Source organism: Emys orbicularis, chromosome 24 (assembly GCF_028017835.1).
Source record: "Emys orbicularis isolate rEmyOrb1 chromosome 24, rEmyOrb1.hap1, whole genome shotgun sequence".
NCBI classification, from domain to species: domain Eukaryota; kingdom Metazoa; phylum Chordata; order Testudines; family Emydidae; genus Emys; species Emys orbicularis.
The window spans coordinates 1,176,528-1,198,240 of NC_088706.1; the positions used below are offsets into that span (position 1 = coordinate 1,176,528).

Sequence of the window (21,713 nt, forward strand, 5' to 3'; positions counted from 1 at the left end):
TAGGGCACAGCTTAATGCATGGAGGCATACAGTGGCAGAGGCCAGGAAAGAATTGAGTGCGAAGAGCAGAGGCAGGACACGATGAAGCGTCTGTTGGGGGAGCAAACGGACACGATGAAGCGTCTGTTGGAGCTGCAGGAAAGCCAACAAGAGCACAGACCCCCACTGCATCCACTGTATAGCCGCCTACCCTCCTCCCCATGTTCCATAGCCTCCTCAGCCAGACGCCCAAGAACACAGGGGGGGAAAGGCTCAAGGCACCCAGCCACTCCATTCCAGTCGATGGCCCAAGCAACAGAAGGCTGTCATTCAAACAGTTTGATTTTTAGTGTGGCTACAATAAGCAATGTGGCCTTGTCCTTCCCTCCTCCCCCACCCCACCCAGGCTACCTTGTCCGTTATCTCATTTTTTTTTTTTTAATTAATAAAGAAAGAATGCATGGTTTCAAAACAATAGTTACTTTATTTCGAAGGGGGGAGGGTGGTTGGCTTACAAGGAATTAAAATCAACAAAGGGGGTGAGTTTGCATCAAGGAGAAACACACAAGTGTCACACCGAAGCTTGGCCAGTCATGAAGCTGGTTTTCAAAGCCTCTCTGATGCGCAGCGCGCCTTGCTGTGCTCTTCTAATCACCCTGGTGTCTGGCTGCTCAAAATCAGATGCCAGACGATTTGCCTCAACCTCCCACCCCACCATAAACGTCTCCCCCTTACTCTCACAGATATTATGGAGCACACAGCAAGCAGCAATAACAATGGGAATGTTGGGTGCGCTGAGGTCTGACCTAGTCAGCAAACACTGCCAGCGAGCTTTTAAACATCCAAAGGCACATTCTACCACCATTCTGCACTTGCTCAGCCTATAGCTGAACTGCTCCTTACTACTGTCCAGGCTTCATGAGCCATGGGAGCAAGTGATAGGCTGGGGTAGGTGTGACCGCGCGGTGCTGCTGGCTGGGAGAGCAGCCTGAGGCAGAAGCCTCCAGCTCGCATGATATTCCAGGCAGGACTGAATCTCCATGAGATGAAACTTAAAGAAGAGAATGACCTGGAGTCTCTGGCTCCCATTCAGTGCTTTAAGAGGAGGATAGCCATGTCTGTCCAGGCACCCCTGATTGACCTCACCGAGGTCTGCCAGGAGCACCCAGGAGATGTACGACGGCTACCAGTCCTATTGCACCGTCTGCCACAAAGGCAAGGAACTGCTGCTGTGTAGCAATGCAGCACCCAGGAGACGTACGGTGACAGTGAGCTGAGCGGGCTCCACACTTGCTGTGGTATGGCGTCTGCATGAGTAACCCAGGAAAAAAGGCGCAAAACAATTGTCTGCCGTTGCTTTCATGGAGGGAGGAAGGGGGGCCTGACAACATGTATCCAAAACCACCCGCGACAATGTTTTTGCCCCATCAAGCATTGGGAGCTTAACCCAGAATTCCAATGGGCAGCGGAGACTGCGGGAACTGTGGGATAGCTACCCACAGTGCACCGCTCTGTAAGTCGATGCTAGCCACGGTAGTGAGGATGCACTCCGCCGACTTAATGCGCTTAGTGTGGACATACGCAATCAACTGTATAAAATCGGTTTCTAAAAATCGACTTCTATAAAATCGACCTAATTTCGTAGTGTAGACATACCCTTAATGCCTCACAATCTTTAATGCATCTATCCTCACAAAACCCCTTTAGAGAGTGGGAGCTTCACAAAGGAACTTAGGTGTGGTGACACTGAGCATTGCTGTGCCTGGAAAATGATGGAGATTCACAAAGCCTGAGATCAAAGTTATATTGACTCAAAATTACATTAGCATACAACAGTTAGTACAATGCTTCTGCAAATGCATACGTGGCTCCTTGTGTTGGCAGTGTACATATTCACCAGGAGTGCTTGTATCAATGCAGAGTGCAGTGCACCTTGGGCCGGTATCCCACTATGCAACTTGCCACCATCTAGTGCCCTGCCTTTTGCAAAGTTCTGGCAATGCATGATGGGGCCAAAATGAGTCATGTAGGGGTGACTGGGAGCATGGGGTCAACTTCCCACTTTGCAACTGTCTCCATCCCATAATGTTATCTTTATCCCATCATTTTCATACCTTTTTTTCCTAAAATCCCACAAACCTGTGTGGCCCTCCTCACTGTCTGCCATCTCTGACAAAAGCATGGAGCCTGCATAGCTCTTCACTATTGTCATAGAATCATATTAAGATTAGGGTTGGAAGAGACCTCAGGAGGTCATCTAGTTCAACTCCCTGCTCAAAGCAGGATCAACCCCAACTAAATCATGCCAGCCAGGGCTTTGTCATGAGCATTGCAAGCTCAGGGAGCACAAGCCTGTTGTAATCGCTTCCCGGCTCTCTGTGAGCTAAGGGGTGAAAACATTATCTACAGAGCTGCAAGAGAAACTGAACGAGTAGGGAAAATGATTATTCCTTGGAGGACAGTTTGCTGTTAGACATAGCAAAAACCAATTCAAGGTTGTTGGTGGCATTCATGGAGCAGCTGCAGATGGTGGAGCCCGGGCCTGAGAAACAAGTACTGACTGGCTGCATCACTGGGTAATGCAGATTAGGGATGATGAGCAGCAGCTGCAGAACTTTCAGATGTGCACAGCCATGTTCCTGGATCTGTATGCTGAGCTTGTCCCAGCCCTCCAGCGCAGGGACACCAGAATGAGAGCTGCACTGACAGTGGAGAAGCGAGTGGCAACGGCACACTGGAAACTTGCAACACCAGACTGCTACCGGTCAGTGGGAAATCAATTTGGAATTGGGAAATGCACCATGGCTGTGACTCTTGGTAATGTGCAGGACCATAGATGGTTTTGAAGCAATCGGGTTTCCAAAATGCAATGGAGTGACAAACAGCACACATATCCCTGTTTTGGCACCAGCCCATCTTGCCACAGAGTACACCAACAGAAAGGGCCACCTCCATTATTCCAATGAAGTAAGAAAGAGTTTTAGGGCCATTTCCACAAAGGTCTGTACTAACTGAAGCCATATCCCCCTACACTGAAAAGTGCTCCAAGGCCTACCATAACTCATGGACTCAAGCTCCATTTTTTGTTCCTTTTTGCTGCTTCTTTTAGTCTATTTTCATATAATATTTCTGATGCTTTCAGTGAATCAATAGTACTTGATTTGTAGCTGACATTGATCAAACCACACAAATTGCAGATTGAGAGCTTAGTGAGACCTATCACGCTATTTAAAAGAAGGAAGAAAATATACACATGCCATCTAGAATTAGTATTCTTTAAGATAACAAAAGGGACCATAAGAAAGAGTTGCAAGAAGTGTGCACGCACCCACACGTGTGACGAAGGTAAGCTGCACATCCATTTTTAGACTATTTCCAGGATTTGGTCCTCTGCTGTTGTGCATGGTCTGTGGAAACTTCAGTTAAGGATGCATTAAGGCAGGGGTCGGCAACCTTTCGGCACACGGCCCATCAGGGTAATCCACTGACAGGCCGCGAGACATTTTGTTTACGTTGACCGTCTGCAGGCATGGCCCCCCTGCAGCTCCCAGTGGCCGCAGTTCACCGTTCCTGGCCAATGGGAGCTGTGGGAAGCGGCAGGCCGCAGGGACGTGCTGCCTGTAAATACCTAGGAAGGACAGATTGTTCAGTAGCTATCAAAGGGTAGGGTAGAGGAAGTTATAGGGAAAAAATGCATGAAGAAGAACTTTGCATTACTAACACTGAAAGTACAGCCCAGGTCAGGTTGACACAACCACAGAAAATCTTAAAGTTCAGGTCTTTCTGAAAAGTGGCTATGTAAAAACCGCATTATCTTACTCAGTAAATCCATTCAGAGTCAAATCTGTTGACATCACATATCTGTTGTTTACCTGCTGAAGGCATTGAGTTAATGACAACATAATTTACCCTGCAGAATTTATAACTGGTGATGATACGTAAAAATTGGACTTGACTCCAGGACCCCTGGGAGAATCTGCAAGGCTGGCAGTTAGAAAAAAAACCATCCTTTTACTTTTATCACCAGCTTCTCTCCTCAATGGCTTGATGCTCAGAATACCAGGTCTTGATCTTCTGACATATCTAAATTAAAGCCAGGATCTGTTTTACTTCATACTATTCTCTGAACGCCCATAACAAGATCCTATGACATACTGACAATATCATGTAATTTCCTAAACAAAACTTATGGAATTCAGAAAAGCTTTATTGAAATAATGAGTCTGGATAGCTCAGTTGGTATAGCATCAGACTTTTAATCTGAGGGGCTACAGTTCAAGTCCCCAGTTAGGTATTAGCTTTGAGATATAGTAGCTGAGCAGTTAAGACCCTTGACAACAATTGTCAAGGTTGTGAGTTCAAGTCTCACTTGATCTCACACTGAATGGCCAGCTCCAAAATGGGGCCCAGTCAAAACTGGTTGGATGTGATGCTGAGCACATTACTCCCTTGTGTACTATTGGCTATGAAACTGACTTGCCCTAACTGAAAGAGCCATTAGCTCAGGGGAATCCTGACTTATTGAATTAGGGTTAATATCTTTGTATTAAAACTGTATGCGTTATTGTCACACTGCATGTACTGCCTCCAGTATCAAGCCTTTGAATTCCCCAACTCCTCTCTCCCTCCTCCCCGAGATTTTCGGAATTCCTTTGGGTGAGCGTTTGAAGGACTGTTCCTGCCAGAATCCCTGTTAGGGGTGGGGGTAATTCTGATAAGTTTAATAGCATGCATGTGGGTTCTGCTATTGTTTTTAATGTTCTCTCTGTAATGCTTTTCACCTTAGGACTAAAGTAGGCTTGCATAGGAAGTGATGTGTGGCAACATACCTGTTGCAATTACACTTGTTAACCATCTCTAAAAAGAAAGCAAACAGTGTCTTTAGGCAACCTGTCTGTGCTAGACAATACACAGTGAAGGCAGGAAACTGTGCAGCCTGGACATACTCCAGTTGGAAGAGAAAGAAACAAGGCTCTCCACCAAGAAAGGCAACAGCTGGGGAGCTGGAAGCGTGAGAATGGGTGCACTTGCTGGACCCCTGAGGGGAAATAAAGGTGCAGTTGCCCTGAACTGTGACTAAGGCGGGATCTGTTTTACTTGATACTATTCTCTGAACATCCATAACAGGATCCCAGGAGAATTTAGGTCATAATAAGAAGGCAAAGAGAGTGATTTTCCTCATTATGTTCAGATGTTACTCAAGAGACAAGAGCTGCACAAAACTTGCTTCATGATAACAATCAGCAGGACCGAAACCAGTTGTTTTGTACCCTTAAAAGTTCCCCTGATGTATGTTTAATGAACTACTAGGGTTATTTATTAATATTTTCATAGCACCTAGGAAGCCCAAGTTATGGACTATGATCTGTGTTTCCTCAGAGCTGCGTGGTCACAAGGCCACCCAGGAGTGCTGCGCACTTGATTTGCAGAGCCACACACGGCAGCTTGTGTGTTCAGGTGCGCGTTGCTCCTGCCCTCTGCCTTGGAGCCCATTGCCAGCTGCTCCCGGGACCCTCCTGCTTGCTGTGCAGAGCGGAGGGGTGTGTGTGTGTGTGTGTGTAAGGGGGCGCTGATGTCAGGGTGCCCCCCACCCATGTACCCCATCTCTGCAGAGCAAGGGAGGGGGGGACAGGACTCAGGAGCAGAGAGCTCAGCTGCTGCGGTCTGAGCCTTCTGGTGTGAGTGTCTTAAAGAGACAGCACAGGGTCTCTCATAGACTTCCCCAGCAGTCAGCACACACACATTCTGTCTCTGTGTGTGTCTCTCTCTCTCTCTCTCACACACACTCATATATACACACACACAACCACACACACTGTCTCTTTCAAACTCACCTCCCAACACATACTTGTGTTGTTGTTATTGCTTGGTACTTCCTGCAATGCACATATATTCTCTGTAATTTTATTCTTTCAAAGTGCTGTTATTTTAGGTTTTTGACTGATCAATGCATTTCATAATTTTATTTCTCTCTTATGCTTAAATTTAATTCTTTGAGTTCTAAAGTGCCTAACCTGTCCTGGCTGGAGTAATTATCCCTATGGTAACTTTTTAAAAATATATATTATATCTAGGTTTTTTGTTTCTACTGGTGGTGCACATTTGCACATTAAATCGATATTGGTGCCCATAACAAAATTCATTCCAGACATGGATGGAAAAAATTAGAGAGAACACGGATTATGACCCCATTGTATTTAGGCATCATACAAACTCAGAACTAAAAAGATAGATTGTAAGCTCTTTGGGGCATGGGCTAAGTATAAGAAAATATACAACAAATGGTTGCAGACAGGTGGGTGAGTACAAGGAAACAGAGACAATAATGGTCAGTATCATAAGCAGTGGTCTCAGCACATCAGCAACCTAACCATTGTCAAGTTTGTTTGGGGTTTTTTTTTTTTTTTTTTTTTTTTGTAGGCATCACAGCAAAGGAGAAATTTTAAGGGGGTTTTGTAGGAGAATAATGAGTTTGTTGTGCTGATGTTTATTCGGAGCTCCTCTCAAATGTGAGGGATAGCATGGAAGAAAGCAAGAAGGTGCTTGTTAGAAAATTTAACAAAGACTGAGAATTTCAGAACACAACATCAAGAAAAAATTTCCACTAGTGTACTTGTGCAGGATTAAGTATTCTGATCCACAACTCCTTCTCCCCAGAGTACACCGGCAGGACTCCCATGAGTGGGAAGGGAAGACTATGTTTTCAGGAACTATTGAAAGACATAGAATCATAGACTTTAAGGTCAGAAGGGACCATTATGATCGTCTAGTCCGACCTCTTGCACAATGCAGGCCACAGAATCTCACCCACCCACTCCTGTAACAAACCCCTAACCTATGTCTGAGCTATTGAAGTCCTCAAATCATGGTTTAAAACTTCAAGGTGCAGAGAATCCTCCAGCACGTGACCCGTGCCCCACGCTGCAGAGGAAGGCGAAAAACCCCCAGAGCCTCTGCCTATCTGCCCTGGAGGAAAATTCCTTCCCGACCCCAAATATGGCAATCAGCTAAACCCTGAGCATGTAGGCAAGACTCACCAGCCAGACACCCAAGAAAGAATTCTCTGTAGTAACTCAGATCCCACCCCATCTAACATCCCATCACAGGCCATTGGGCATATTTACCGCTAATAGTCAAAGATCAATTAATTGCCAAAATTAGGCTATCCCATCATACTATCCCCTCCATAAACTTATGGTTTTGTCAACACTAGAAACCTAAGTTGAGGTATATTAGGTTGACTTACAGCCACCGCAGTCGAATGTCCACACTATCCTCCTTGGGACAGTGGTGCACATCCTAACCAGGAGCACTTCCACCAACCCAAGAGGGGCAGCATGGGCAGAGGTGAAAGTAAGCCGGTCCGGTACGCTGTGCTGGACTGGACCGGCTTCTCCGGCAGTGATTTAGAGGGCCCAGGGTTCCCCCCACAAAGGCCGGAGATCCAGGCCCTTTAAATCGCTGCCGGAGCCCTGGGACCCCGGCAGCTGGGTTCTGGCGGGGATTTAAAGGGCCCGGTGCTCCTGCCACTGCAGGGAGCCCCGGGCCCTTTAAATCACTGTGGGAGCCTTGCTGCACCGGGGTAGCGGTGGCAGGGCTCCCGTCATGATTTAAAGGGCCCGGAGCTCCGTGGCGGCCAAAGCCCCGGGCCCTTTAAATCGCCCCTGAGCCCTGGGGCTCCCAGTCGCATCAACCGGAAGAGGCGGGGCCTTTCAATATTTAAAGGCCCTGGGACTCCCAACCACAGCACGGAGCCCCAGGGCCTTTAAATATTGAAAGGCCCTGCCTCTTCCGGTTGAGGCCCTGCCCTCGCTCAGGACTCCGACATACCGGTAAGTCCTTTAAGTTACTTTCACCCCTGAGCATGGGAAGCTGAGAGCCTGGTTCTCAGCTCCATTGAGAGCTCCCTGCCAGGAGTCTAGCTGCCCCACAGGCTCCCAAGGGGCTGCCCCTCCCCCCTCTGTTCCCCCCCAGCTTCTGGCCCTGACTCCCAGCCGGGAGCAGGGTCCACCCACCCAGCTCTCCAGGGAATCAGGGGCTTTCTTGTCAATTTCACAGCTCCTGCCATGAAATTGACAGGACAGGGGATGTTAGGGACACAGTGTCTACACAGACACTACCTCACCTTTGCATCTGAAGAAGTGAGGTTCTTACCCATGAAAGCTTATGCTCCCAATACTTCTGTTAGTCTTAAAGGTGCCACAGGACCCTCTGTTGCTTTTTACCTCACCCAACTACACCAACATAAGCCTTACACCTCTCATGGAGGTGGAGTTATTATGTTGGTGTAGTAGGGCACTTACATCAGTGGGAGGAGGGCTGGAGTGTAGATAGTGTCATAGTTGGGTCAACATAAGCTGCATTACGTCTACCTCTGTAGCACAGACCAGCCTTAAGAAAACAGTAATAGGAAATCCCAAAATGTATATGGCATGATGGGGAAGAGACTTATTGAAGTCCCAGTTTAGCTAGGTCTCTCTTCCCTCCCACATCTAGGCTACTGATGCAGCAGCACCACTGTAAACTCTCTAGTGTAGCCGCTCTAAACCAATGGGAGAGAGTTCTCCCATTTACTTAATTAATCCACCCCCAAAGAGCTGCGGTAGCTACGTCGTCGGGAGAAGCTCTTCCGCCAGCATAGCACTATCCACACAAGCGCTTAGGTCGGTGTAACTTATGTCGCTTAAGGGGGTGGCATGAACCCTGAGAGACATAAGTTATACCAACTTAAGTGGTAGTATAGATATAGCCTTACTTAGTTTTATTATTGCAGTCTGGTGAAGAAGCCGGTCTTTGTACCTGAACCCCATTTTTCAGATGTCTCCACGTTTATTTGCTGTCTCTATACAGGACTGTATATGGTTTTCATGGCTTCCTACAAATCAAGGACATTTCAGCTTTGACTGGTCTTGAACAGACACTGGGCACTGAAAATATCTGTCAATTCGGAAGTCTTTTGTTCAGGAAGCGCCCAGTGCTACCAGCTGCGGCAGTGACCCCACGTCACCCACTTGAAAGTGCAGGTCGCGGACAAGGCTCTTTGGTTTGGAGGAGCAAACCCTGGCTCCCCTCAGACAGAGCCATCCGCTGGGTGCACAGCGAGACCCCCGTTCCGGGACAGGGGCTGTAAGCCAAGGACCTAGCTGTTCCCTGCTACGAATCGGGATTCGCCTGCCCCCTGGGTGCGGGGCCGCAGCGCCAGAGAAGGCAGAGGGAGCCCGCGCCAAGGCCGCGGGGGGCTGGGGTGGCGAACACAGTCCAAGAGCGAGGGGCTCTGCCGGGCCGGGGGGAGCCCGGTCAGAAGGCGGAGTCCCGCAGCGACAGCACCCGGGCGGGCGGGGCGCGCCGCACAGAGGGACGGAGCCCTGCGCGCTGCTTCGGGAAGGGGTCGGGAGCTGCCTCGGGGCCCAGGAAGGGGAAGCGGGCCCAGGCGCGCCCCGCCTCTGTTCCGTGCCCACAGGCGGAGCCAGGGACTCACCTGGGCGACAAGGAGCAGGAGCAGCCCAGGCTGGACCCGGTTTGTCAGCGCCGCCACCATCCCGAGAGCCGCCGTCGCCCCGGTTGTTTGTGAGCAGAGCCGGGACTAGTACCGCTCTGGCCGTGTTACCCAGCAACCCGGCCTCTCAGCCCGGACGTCCCGCCTCTGGGAGGGGGCAAGCGGGCGAAGCGGCCAATCAGAGGACGGGGCTGTGACCCAGACTCCGGAAGTGTCAGGGTGAAAGAGCAGAGGGCTGAGGTGCTTGGTAGGCGCAAGATGGCGGTGAGTAGCGGGAGAGCCGGGGCTGGCCCCCGGTAGGGACTGTCCTTGTTTCTCCCGAGCGCCGGGGTGGGGCGGGGTTAGGTCGAGCTCTGCTAGGGGAGGCCCGCGGAGCAGCCTGCGGAGCTTCCTCGCCTGAGCGGGTGGGAGGAGGCTGTGGGAGCTCTGTCCCCGCGGCCTGAGAGCCCCGCCCCGCCCCGCCCGGCTCCTCCATGGAGTGCGGCGGGCCAGACGCGAGTGAAGCCATATGGGGGGCTCGGCCCCGCGCTCTCTCGCTAGGTCGCGCTGGGTGCGAGCGGAGGTGAGTCCGCCTGGGGTCCCGCGGCGAGAGCCTGCCCTGAAAACCCCCGGCTGTGGGGGGCGAACGCTGAGTTGCGTTACTGGCGGGAGGGCAGCGTCTGGCGGAAGCAGCAGCACGGCAAGTGACTGGTGTGGCACAAGCTGAGATGATGCCAAACACAGAGGGGCGCCGTAAAGCAAACCAGAGTGTAAATTTCCCTTAGGAAAGTTATAATGGATGAAGAAGAATCCAGTACACTGAAAGTCCCCTTGCCCAAAGGTTTAGCACATGCCATGAGACTCTTATAATCTCTCACTACAAATCACTACTGTCATTCCTGAAGCTAGTGTGTTGAGGTGTGAGAGTTTTATGGCTCAATTTAGAGATAAAGATGTTACTTGAATACTCCCTCCGTTTGGTAAGTGTGTTATATAGTGGGATCGGTTGGTTTGTTGTGTACATTATACTCCAGAATTGGGTGAGGCTTTTGGTAGCCTGCCTCGAATTCGAAGGGCCTACCTAATGAAGCAGGTTGCATCTTGCATGCCCTAAAATTCATGCGATAGTCTATCTAGATCCAAACAAAGGTATGTTTGTGGGGACTTTCAGTTTCCGTGGGCTAATCCATAATTTGAAGGCACTGATAGTTTATGCTGAAGAGCTCCCTTGCAATTAAGCAAGGGCACACTTTCACCATTCTTCTTCTAACTATTAATAATGTATTATTAATTATTTTTATTGCAGGACCCCTTTGTGGCAAGCACTGGCCAAACATGTAACCAAGAGATGGTTCTGGTTTACTTTTTAGTTATGTAAGCTCTGCTTCCTTTTTTTCCCCCAGGATAAAGAAAAGAAGAAGAAAGAGAGCATTTTGGATCTCTCAAAATACATTGACAAAACAATTCGAGTAAAATTCCAAGGTGGTAGGGAAGGTAAGTTTCAAACTGAACTATGCTGGTTTGCAGATCATCACGCATTTGCGGTATAATGAATCCCACATCCATAATCCTAACTGCTTCTTGCCTCCTATAATCCCTCCATGTGCTCCAGTAACACCACTGCATCTTTAGATCTCCCTGGTGCTCACTCTTATCTCCCCCTCTCCCTTATTCTTCTACTTAACCTCTCACTCTCCTCTGGTTCTTTCACCTCACAAAACAAATCTCTGTTTCTCCCATTTTAAAAATATCGTTCTTGTCCCCACTTGCCTCTCCAATGACTGCTGTTTCCCTTCTCCCTCTCATCTCTAAGCTTGTTGAATGCCTGTCTACAATTGCTGTCTGAAGTTTCTCTCCTCCAGTTCAATCCAAGACTCTTCAATCTGGCTTCCACCCCTTGCACTCAACTGAAACTGCTCTCGCCAAAATCTCTAATGACCTTTTCCTAGCAAAAAACTCTGAACCAGTTCTCCATCCTTTTCCTCCTTACCTTGTCATTCATCTTTGACAAAGTTGGCCATACACTTTTTTTTTTTTTTTTTTTTTTTTTTAAACCTTGTCCTACCCTGGCTTCTGTGACGGTCCTCTCCTCGTTCTCCTCCTGCCTCTCTAATTGCTCTTTAAGGATGTCCAGTTGGGGGAGGAGGGACTTTCATAGGTCTCTTTCCTTGATTCCTTTCTCTTCTCTCAATACACCTTATCTCTGAGTAGTCTCATTCACAAACACAAATTCAGCTACTGTCTCTGTGCTCGTCTCTCAGATCTACCTCTCTACTCCCGACTTTTGTTCTTCTGTCCAAACTAAAATCTCTGCCATCTCCCCAAGGATGTCTAGCCATCCATCCTTTCAAGCTCAACGTGGTTAACAGAGCTCTTAATCGTCCTCCCAAGCCTTCTCCCCCCACCTTCTTTCTCTGTCACTGCAAACAACATCACCATTCTGCCTGTCACTCATGTCCATGTCACAGGCCTATCATTTTTTATTCAAACCTCTGTTTAGGTACTCTATATCTAGGTGTCAGAGTAGCAGCCGTGTTAGTCTGTATCCACAAAAAGAACAGGAGTATTTGTGGCACCTTAGAGACTAACAAATTTATTAGAGCATAAGCTTTCGTGGGCATCCGAAGAAATGGGCTGTAGCCCACGAAAGCTTATGCTCTAATAAATTTGTTAGTCTCTAAGGTGCCACAAATACTCCTGTTCTATATCTAGGTGATGCATCTAAATATTGGAGATTCTTTCTGCATAACATCTCTTAAGATATGGCCTTACAAGCCGTATGCATCCAAGCAGCTAAAACTCTTGTCCAGGCTCTCATCATCTCATGTCTCAATTACTACAGCATCCTTTTTTCTCTGGCCTTGACAAATGCAGTCTTGCCCTGTATCCATTCAGAATGCTGCCACAAACATCATTCTCCCAGCCCGTTGCTTTCACCACATCACCCCTCTGTTTGCATCCCCCAACTATGACTCCCCTTTCTCTAACACGTCAAACATCTTGTCTTCACTTTCAAGGTCCTTCACAGCCTATCCATGGTCTACCTATCATCTCTCATTCAGTATCGAAATACTGACTCCCCTCTCTCATTACCCAAAGATGCCAGTCTCCATCACCCACTTGTTAAATTTTCAAACAAGCATTTTCATGCTTTCTTCCATGCTGCCCCTCACTTGTGGGAGACGCTCACCATAAACCCCGATAGAACTACTTGTGGCACCTTAGAGACTAACAAATTTAAGGTGCCACAAGTACTCCTGTTATTTTTGCGGATACAGACTAACACGGCTGCTACTCTGAAACCCGATAGAACTGTCTCATTATCCTGCTTCAAATCTCTCCTTAAAACTCCCCTTTGCTGTGATGCCTATAAAGAACTTGATAACAGTTAGCCCATTAGTTCAGTGAAACTGCTGCCTAGCGTGTTTGCTGGTATATGGTTCGTCATTTCCTTGTACTCCCGACTATCTCAGTTTGTCTGCTGCCTTATATTGTAAACACTTTGGGGCATAGACTATCTTTAGTTCTGTTTTCGTACAGCACCTAGCACAATGAAGTCTTAGCGTGACTGGGGGTCTTGGACATTATGGTAATACAAATGGTAAAACTGGCTTTTACAAGGTGGGGAAGTCAACTCATGTGATCCTGCATAATGTATTCATTGCCCAGCCTTGCAAAATCATTACTTTATGTACTTTAGCATGAACAAGGTACTTGGCTCTTTACAGTATATACACATGAAGGCAATGCCTGTGCCACAAGAGCTTACATTCTAGAAAAGATGCACAGGAGATGGGATGCATTGGGCTGTTTAGGGGGACTTACTGTTGTCGTGTTTTTGTTTTGTTATAACCAAAATATGAAAATTTACCAGCACAAACACAATCTACTCTGACTTATGATTATGTCAATTAAACAATTACTATCCTATTAAACTACTTTTTTGCTCTAGTAAGCACATGGACAGTTCATTTTGTGAATGAAAGGCTGTGCTAATCTACTGACCACACAACTAGAATGTAAAAGTTTCACTAGTTGAAATGGCTTTTTCTTTGCTTTTAATTGTCTGAATAACCTGAAAGTTCTAGAAACAACTTGTCATGCTTCACTGTCTTTACTAATGACATCTTAATATGAAGAGAAGGGCATCCTCCATTCCCTCTCTCTCCCAGATCAAGCACTTTTTGGTGGCTGCTCCCATTTGTTTCCCTTTCTCAGTTTGGGAGTGGGATGGAATTTTGTTATTTTCTTACATCTTGCTTTGGGATTTTTCTTCCTGTTGCTACAGCAGGGGTTGGCAACCTTTCAGAAGTGGTGTGCCGAGTCTTCATTTAGTCACTCTAATTTAAGGTTTCGCATGCCAGTAATACATTTTAACGTTTTTTAGGTCTCTTTCTATAAGTCTATAATAAATAAATAACTAAACTATTGTTGTATGTAAAGTAAATAACATTTTAAAAATGTTTAAGAAGCTTCATTTAAAATTAAATTAAAATGCAGAGCCCCCTGGACTGGTGGCAGGACCCAAGCAGTGTGAGTGCCACTGAAAATCGGCTCGTGTGCCGCCTTCGTCACGCGTGCCATAGGTTGCCTACCTGTGTGCTACAGTCTTGTAAAAAAGCTATGTGTATTTTAGTTTCTAACTGTTTTTTTGTTTTGTTTTTTGTTTCGTGTGTGTGTGGTGTCTTCAGCTAGCGGAGTCTTGAAAGGATTTGACCCTCTTCTAAACCTTGTGCTTGATGGCACTATTGAATATATGAGAGGTATGGAACATGCCATCTGAAAGCTTAGAGTAACTATGGAAGCTGATTTTGTGTTGTCAAGGATTCATTTATAGATAAAACGCCCGAGTCTCCAAACTGAATAACCAGGAATAAGGCTGCAAGTCTGTCACGGATTCTCTGACTTTCCTTGACTTCTGCAGTGGTTGGTGCTGGCTCAGGGGCTGCCTGAGCCCAGCAGCCCCTGGGCCAGCAGCAGCAGTTTGGGTGTGTGGGAGGGGGCTCAGGGGTAGGGGGTTGCAGGGGGGCGCTTACCTTGGGGTGAGGGGCCCCACTGCAGCTCCTAGGGGGCGGGGGGATCTCTGCACTGCCTGTGCCCGCAGGGCCCCTCCCTTCTCCCCCCCCCCCCCCCCCCGATCCCATTGGCTGCGGTTCACAGCCAATGGGAGCTGCAGCAGCTGGCGCTTGTGGCAGGAGCAGTGGAGCCCCTGCCCCTGACTCCACCGCCTAGGAGCTGCAGGGATGGAGCCAGTAGGAAGTCCCACCAACCCCCTCCTTCCCCCAGCACTAGCGGGGGTCCCAGGTCACACGCGGCAGCCCCCCTTCCTCCCCTCCCCAGCACTAACAGGGATTGTGGGGTACGTGCTGTGCCCCCCCTCTCCTTTCTCCCCCAACACCAGCAGGGGTCCTGGGCCACCTCCCCCAGCACCCACAGTGCTCCTGGACCATCCCCCCTAAAGCACCCGCGGCCTTCCGCCCAAGTTTTAGTCAGGGCGGCCCATTAATTTTTGTTTACTGCCTGTGACCTGTCCATGACTTTTACTAAAAATACCCATGACTAAAACGTAGTCTTAACCAGGAATCACTACTAAGGGGCAGATCATCTTAACTGCTGTGAATCAATGTCACAGGTAGTAATTGCCTGATATCACTTCCTCCCACAAAATAAAATAAATACAATAAAATTATTTATTTATTTATTTATTTTTATTTATTTTATTTTAATTTATATCACTTCCTCCCACAAAATGCCTTTAACACTTCAGGTTGGGATCTTCATTAACTTCTTTGGAGTTAAACATCCAGGACCTACTGAGATTTCATTAGTCTTAGCTGTCTTATGAACCCTGGGGCACTCTTGTAAAATTACCATCAGCACAAACAGGTGATCCACTACAGCTGACGCCTGCTTCCTCTTTTTCTTTAAGAACAAAACTCTTGCTGTGTTATGATCTTTACCTTGTTTTTTAGCATATCCTATGATACAGCATAGAATATCAGGGTTGGAAGGGACCTCAGGAGGTCATCTAGTCCAACCCCCTGCTCAAAGCAGGACCAATCCCTAATTAAATCATCCCAGCCAGGGCTTCGTCAAGCCTGACCTTAAAAACCTCTAAGGAAGGAGATTCCACCACCTCCCTAGGTAACCCATTCCAGTGCTTCACCACCCTCCTAGTGAAAAAGTTTTTTTCCTAATATCCAACCTAAACCTCCCCCACTGCAACTTGAGACCATTACTCCTTGTTCTGTCATCTGCTACCACTGAGAACAGTCTAGATCCATCCTCTTTGGAACCCCCTTTCAGGTAGTTGAAAGCAGCTATCAAATCCCCCCTCATTCTTCTCTTCTGCAGACTAAACAATCCCAGTTCCCTCAGCCTCTCCTCATAAGTCATGTGCTCCAGCCCCCTAATCATTTTTGTTGCCCTCCGCTGGACTCTTTCCAATTTTTCCACATCCTTCTTGTAGTGTGGGGTCCAAAACTGGACACAGTACTCCAGATGAGGCCTCACCAATGTCAAATATAGGGGAATGATCATGTCCCTCGATCTGCTGGCAATGCCAGGTCATGAGCATCATGCTATCTAACTTTCAGGAGGGTACACAGGGTCAAAAGAATGCATGTTTATTGTGTCACAAAGTATCATCTGTCCAGTTGGCCACAGTTTTAGAATAAAATTTTATTTTTCAGAAGTATATTTTAAAAAAAATAAATCTGTGGAATGCTAAAAATAATTGCTAAGTGTGGTGACTACAAAAAAGTAGAGTATTTGATGTTGCAATATCCAGACAAGAGAATGTTCCCCTACTGATGTCTGATCCAGTCCTACAATTCTATGACTGGACTGCAAGGGACTTGAAGAGGTCATCTAGCCCTGCACCCAAGGCAGGACTAAGTATTACCTAGACCATTCCTGACACGTGTGTTTGTCTAACCTGCTTTTAAAAATTCTCCAACAATGGAGATTGCACCACCTCCCTAGGCAATTTATTTCAGTGCTTAACTACCCTGACAGGAAGCTTTCCCTAATGTCCAATTTAAACCGCCCTTGCTGCAATTTAAGCCCATTGTTTCTTGTCCTATCCTCAGAGGTTAAGGAGAACAATTTTTCTCCCTCCGCCATTATGGCTAAATACTAGGGATGTGCAAATGTAATTCTTACTGGGTGAATGAGGAATTTATATATGGAAAAGACTGTCTTCCTGTAGTTTTTGGTCCTAGAATCTGTCTGCAAGAGTAATGATTTAGGGATTGGGGAGTTCTTTTGTCATCTGGACACCAGTTCTTAGGTGTCTCGTTTGATAAGAGCTTTTAATTTCTACCATCTGAGGAATCTGAATGGTATGTGCTTCAAAGTAAAGTTCATAGATTGCAAGGCCAGAAATGATCATTGTGATCATCTAGTCTGAGCTCCTGTATAACATAGTATCATAGAACTTCCCAAAATAATTCCTAGAGCAGATCTTTTAGAAAAACATACAATCTTGATTTAAAAATAGTCATTGAGGGAGAATCCACCACAACACAGGGTTAATTACTCTAATTGTTTGGAAATAAGGCGTGTATTTTTAATCTGAATTTGTCTAGCTTCAACTTCCAGTCATCGGATCATGTTATACCTTTCTCTGCTAGATTGAAGAGTCCCTTATTAAATATTCCCCAAGTAGATACTTGTAGACTGTAATCAAGTCATCCTTTAACCTTCTTTGTTAAGCTATATAGAAGGAGCTCCTTGATTCTATCAATATTAGGCATGTTTTTTATTCCTTTAATAATTCTCATGGCTCGTCCCTGAACCCTCTCCAGTTTATCAAAACCCTTCTTGAATTGTGGGCACCAGATCTGGACACAGTATTCCAGCAACGATCATACCAGTGCCAAATATAGAGGTAAAATAATCTCTGTTCCTATTGAACATTCCCCTGTTCATGCATCCCAGGATAGCATTAGCTGTTTTGGCCACAGCATCAAACTGAGAGCACATGTTCAGCTGATTATCCACTATGACCCCCAAATCTTTTTCAGAGTCACTGCTTCCCGGGGTCGAGTTCCCCATCTTGTATGTATGGCCTACATTTTTGTTCCTAGATGCATACATTTAGTCATAGTAGAATGCATAGTGTCTGCTTGTGCCCAGTTTGATCCAGATCGCTCTAAATAAGTGACCTTCTTTATTTACCACTCCTCCAACTTTTGTGTCATGTGCAAACTTTATTGGTGGTGGTTTTGTTTTTCTTCCAAGTCATTGATAAAAATTAGGTCTGTCAAGTGATTAAAAAAATTAATCGTGCTGTTAAACAATAATAGAATACTATTGATTTAAATATTTTTGGATGTTTTCTACCTTTTCAAATATATTGATTTCCGTTAAAACAGAATACGAAGTGTACAGTGATCACTTAATATTTGTAATCAAAAATAAAAATATTTTTTACAGAATAAATATATAATCAATTCACCTAATACAAGTACTGTAGTGCAATCTCTTTATCATGGGGTGCTGTTTACAATCCTCTGCTGCTGTAGCTTCTAGTCTGGACTGCTCACAAATAGTCTGCAGCATGCAAGTCACTCCCAGCTGTCTGTGTGTGTGTGCGTGCTGCAGTCAGGCAGCCAGCCATACCTTGGCTGTACTGCAGGGTGACTCCACCACACTCCCAGTCGTAGATTTGTTTCCCCCATGCATGTATGTCTTGTATTTCCCAGCCCTCTCCTAAAACCATACAAATTCATATAAAGTTTGTATTTCTTTAATAGGAATAATATGCACAGACCTGCTTACCCTAAATGGAGTTTCACAGACACTTTAGTGTAAACACACTGTATTAGATAAAACAATAGAATAAGTTTGTTACACACAATTTATCTCTTTGTAGTTGAGTACAAGTAATGGGGAATAGAAGTCAAAATGGTTACAAGAAAAATAAAGAATAAAACACAACTGCTGAACAACTTAAACTATATTAAATTAAAAGCGAAGTTTTTCTCACCATATGATCTCAGAAGTCTTACAGACCAACTTTTTAGGTCAGGACTCCTTCCCCAGTTCATTGGTTGCTTCCTTTGTTCCTTTTGGTGCAGTGAATTGATGGGCGCAGAGAGAGAGAGATGATGTACCTTGGGGTGTTTGTCCCTCATTTTTATAGTGTCAGTCCCCGTCTTAGAAAACCTTTCCAGCTGAGATTCAGGAGGCAGTCTATAGGAAAGGTTATTCCCTTCTGCTTTTCCTCACCTATTTGCGGTTTCTTTGTCTACCCTTCCTATACGATGACTCTGTTTATTGCTTAAATGCAAATTAAACAGAGCACACATTCCTTTGTTTGAGACAGATGTGTTGGCCAACCTCAGTTTGGAACATGTTAACACCATACAATGGAGTCTTATAACATACAATCTTATAACTTCACATACAATGTTGTCACACGCATTTTATCAGAACATGACAACAAGTAAATTCTGAGTTTTCAAGTGATCCCTTGCAGGACACACTTTGTACAAAGATTATTACAATAGTATGTAGGGTGTGGACATAGGTGCATTCTGTCACACATTGTCTTGTCACAGCACAGGATATGTGCAGCTTTGAATCCTCCGTTATCAGTAACTTCATTTTAAGGTATGTTGCATGTTTGAAGTTACTAATGAGTCAAGATACTCAAATAACAGACTTCAGTGGAATTATTTAAGCAAAGATTATCAGATTAGTACAGCACTATGCAGAATACAGAAAGAATTGATACATTACCACATTTGTGTAAGGGAAAGAGCTGGCCTCTGTTTTTCTCTCCTCGCTTTCTGGTGGGATGCTGATAGTCTGCACTCCCCAACCTGACTTCCAAGACCTGTTGTTGTTTTTTTATAAGTTATGAGATCAAAAACTCATTATTGGAGGGGAAAAAATACTTTCCCATGATAATTTTACCATGTATTCTTGTTTTTCTACTTACTAATGGAATTTCTTTTGTAGTCCTCAGCTTACCTGACCGAGTAAAAAGGAATCTCTAGTCTTATCACTATTACTAACAGCTATGACAACTGATAGTTCTGAATGAGTTAAAACCTTTTTCAGTGGTCATTATTTCCACCATTACAGAACCAATGTGCCATAACAAATATTCCTTATTGATCACCCAGATTTTTATAACATACTCCTCTAGACATTTTTTACTAGCTTGAGGGGTCTTTTCTGTGGACACTTGGATTCCCACAGGCTCGGAGATCCTGAGAATAATTAGATACAGCCCAGCCCTCAATCACCTAAAATTCCTGAATACCAGTCATTCACAGGTTAAGAACCAACATGCTGGGCCTTAGAACTTAGACACACTCTTGCTAATATTGTAACGATTTTAGGAGAATAGTTAATATGCAAATGAGTTTAATATAGAAAGAAAAGAAGAGTAACAAAGTGAGTGTTTAGAGGTACTGATAGGAATCAAAAGTTATAAGACTAATACTTAATCCTGCCATTAGTGCAGGCGACTGAAGTAGATGACCTCTCAAGGTCCCTTCCAGTCCCATATGATTCTATGAAGAATGATAGAGGAAATTTAATCTCTACTCTATAGAATAATTGTTGAATTCTGTTTCTTTTCTTTATGCTGTCATTGTAATCCTAAACCCTCCTGGATGGTTTTCTTTCAGATCCAGATGACCAATACAAACTAACAGAGGATACCCGTCAGCTGGGACTGGTGGTTTGCAGAGGAACATCCGTGGTTCTTATTTGTCCACAGGATGGAATGGAAGCTATTCCAAACCCTTTCATTCAGCAGCAGGAGGGCTAACGTTTTCTTGGGACTCACTGAAGCCTTAAGGCTGCAAATCATTGGAGATCATGAACAGTGTATGAGAAACCTTCCCATTTTGGGGAATAGATTGTTTGTTTGGTTTTTTAAAATGTTCATTTTATAAAGGGCAGAAGGACCTTGACCTTTTTACTTTGCCATTTGCCACGGTGATAGCAGGAACACTGAATGACAACTGCAAAATAAGATCTAATTTTGTTCAATAAAGAAAAACTTCATTACTGCTCTAGTCAGTGTTCAAATTGAAGTCTTAAATGGTACAGGGAACCCTTTCTCTATTCTGGGTTTAAAACGACTGCTTGGAAATAATAGTGGTGGTAGCCAGCAGGCATGCGTGAAGATTGGGTCTAAAAGACTAATTAAATACCCCAAAACCAAGTTTTCATAGTAGGGAGACAAAGTGGGTGAGGTAATATCTTTTATTGGACCAATGTCTGTTAGCGAGAGACAAGCTTACACAGAGAACTTCTTCAGATCTGTTTTTTCCATTCTGTTTTCGTTCCTCTAGGCAGCAGAATTCATAGGCAGTGACCATTTCATAGAGCATCTTAGGCTCTGTACTAGTGATTTCTTACCTGCCTGCCCACTCTGATACTTATAGGGAAACTAATTTGAATGTTTACTAACTTGTTACCATTCTTTATAAACACTAGAGCTAAGAAGGGAATCTATCAATTTCTGGCTCTTGTTCCAAATCTTGCCTTTGGTGGAATTTGTAAAGTCAGTCTTCCCTAGAGACATCTGTGTTGAGTGGCCCCAGAAAATTTCAGGCTTGGCTGAGTGACCTAAAACCTACTGAAGTTACCTGTTTTCTTCTATATAGCAGATTGGACCACGGGGAAAGAACATTGGTTTTGTCCTGTATGCTTTATTTTAAAATTTAATTTTCTACTGCAGGCAGTCTAGTAGTACTAGGTTACTTTGTAGCTTGCACACATACTCCCACTTGTGATTTCTTCTTGTTGACTTGTAACTATGCATTTCTAAACTTTATACATGATACATGGGAAAACTTCAGAACAACTGTGAATAAATAAAAGCTCTTATGAGGCTAATTTGCTGCTCTTGTGCTTATATCAATTTTAATCTGGAAAGCCAGTCTTGTAAACTCAATATAGCATATAAAAGTCAGCTAGAGTCTTTCTGGCTCATGCAGCTTCAATAATAACAATGCTGCCCATATACGTGAAAGCACAACTTGGTCTGGGCAGCTCCATTGAACGTGATTTTGCATGGTTCTGAAGGTAAACTTTGTTCTTTAATTGGAACTTGGTTATGTAGTCTTGCTAAGATAGGAGCTGAAATATTTTGAAGAGTGGGGGCTTCTAAATCTCCCTTTTTTGTCACTAGAACGTTGACAGTCTCTGAATACACATGTGAAACTTCAGGGAGAAGAAATTCCCTGTTGGTGTACCACTAAAAGGCTGTTTACAGAGGGATAAAATGATG

The 21,713-nt window shown here is 45.2% G+C and overlaps 2 protein-coding genes across 4 annotated transcripts in view; one reads left to right on the forward strand and one right to left on the reverse strand.

Annotated features, from left to right (window-relative positions):
• SPPL2B (signal peptide peptidase like 2B) overlaps positions 1-9,594 on the reverse strand; it is a 133,626-nt gene extending 124,032 nt beyond the window's left edge. The window contains exon 1 of the mRNA XM_065422146.1: positions 9,458-9,594. Coding sequence (XP_065278218.1) covers positions 9,458-9,517 — 60 coding nt within the window. The 5' untranslated portion in view covers positions 9,518-9,594. The remainder of the gene's footprint in view (positions 1-9,457) is intronic.
• An 82-nt stretch (positions 9,595-9,676) lies between these two features.
• LSM7 (LSM7 homolog, U6 small nuclear RNA and mRNA degradation associated) lies at positions 9,677-21,319 on the forward strand. 3 transcript variants are annotated; one of them, XM_065422083.1, is made up of 4 exons: positions 9,677-9,739; positions 10,858-10,948; positions 14,146-14,217; positions 20,101-21,319. In XM_065422083.1, the coding sequence occupies exons 1-4, from the start codon at positions 9,734-9,736 to the stop codon at positions 20,241-20,243; spliced, it is 312 nt and encodes a 103-aa protein (XP_065278155.1). In that variant the 5' UTR covers positions 9,677-9,733; the 3' UTR covers positions 20,244-21,319. The 3 variants fall into 3 exon arrangements, with proteins under 3 accessions (XP_065278155.1, XP_065278154.1, XP_065278156.1); XM_065422082.1 differs by lacking the exon at positions 9,677-9,739 and adding an exon at positions 9,932-10,037; XM_065422084.1 differs by lacking the exons at positions 9,677-9,739; positions 14,146-14,217 and adding an exon at positions 9,932-10,037.
• The last annotated feature ends 394 nt before the right edge of the window (positions 21,320-21,713 follow it).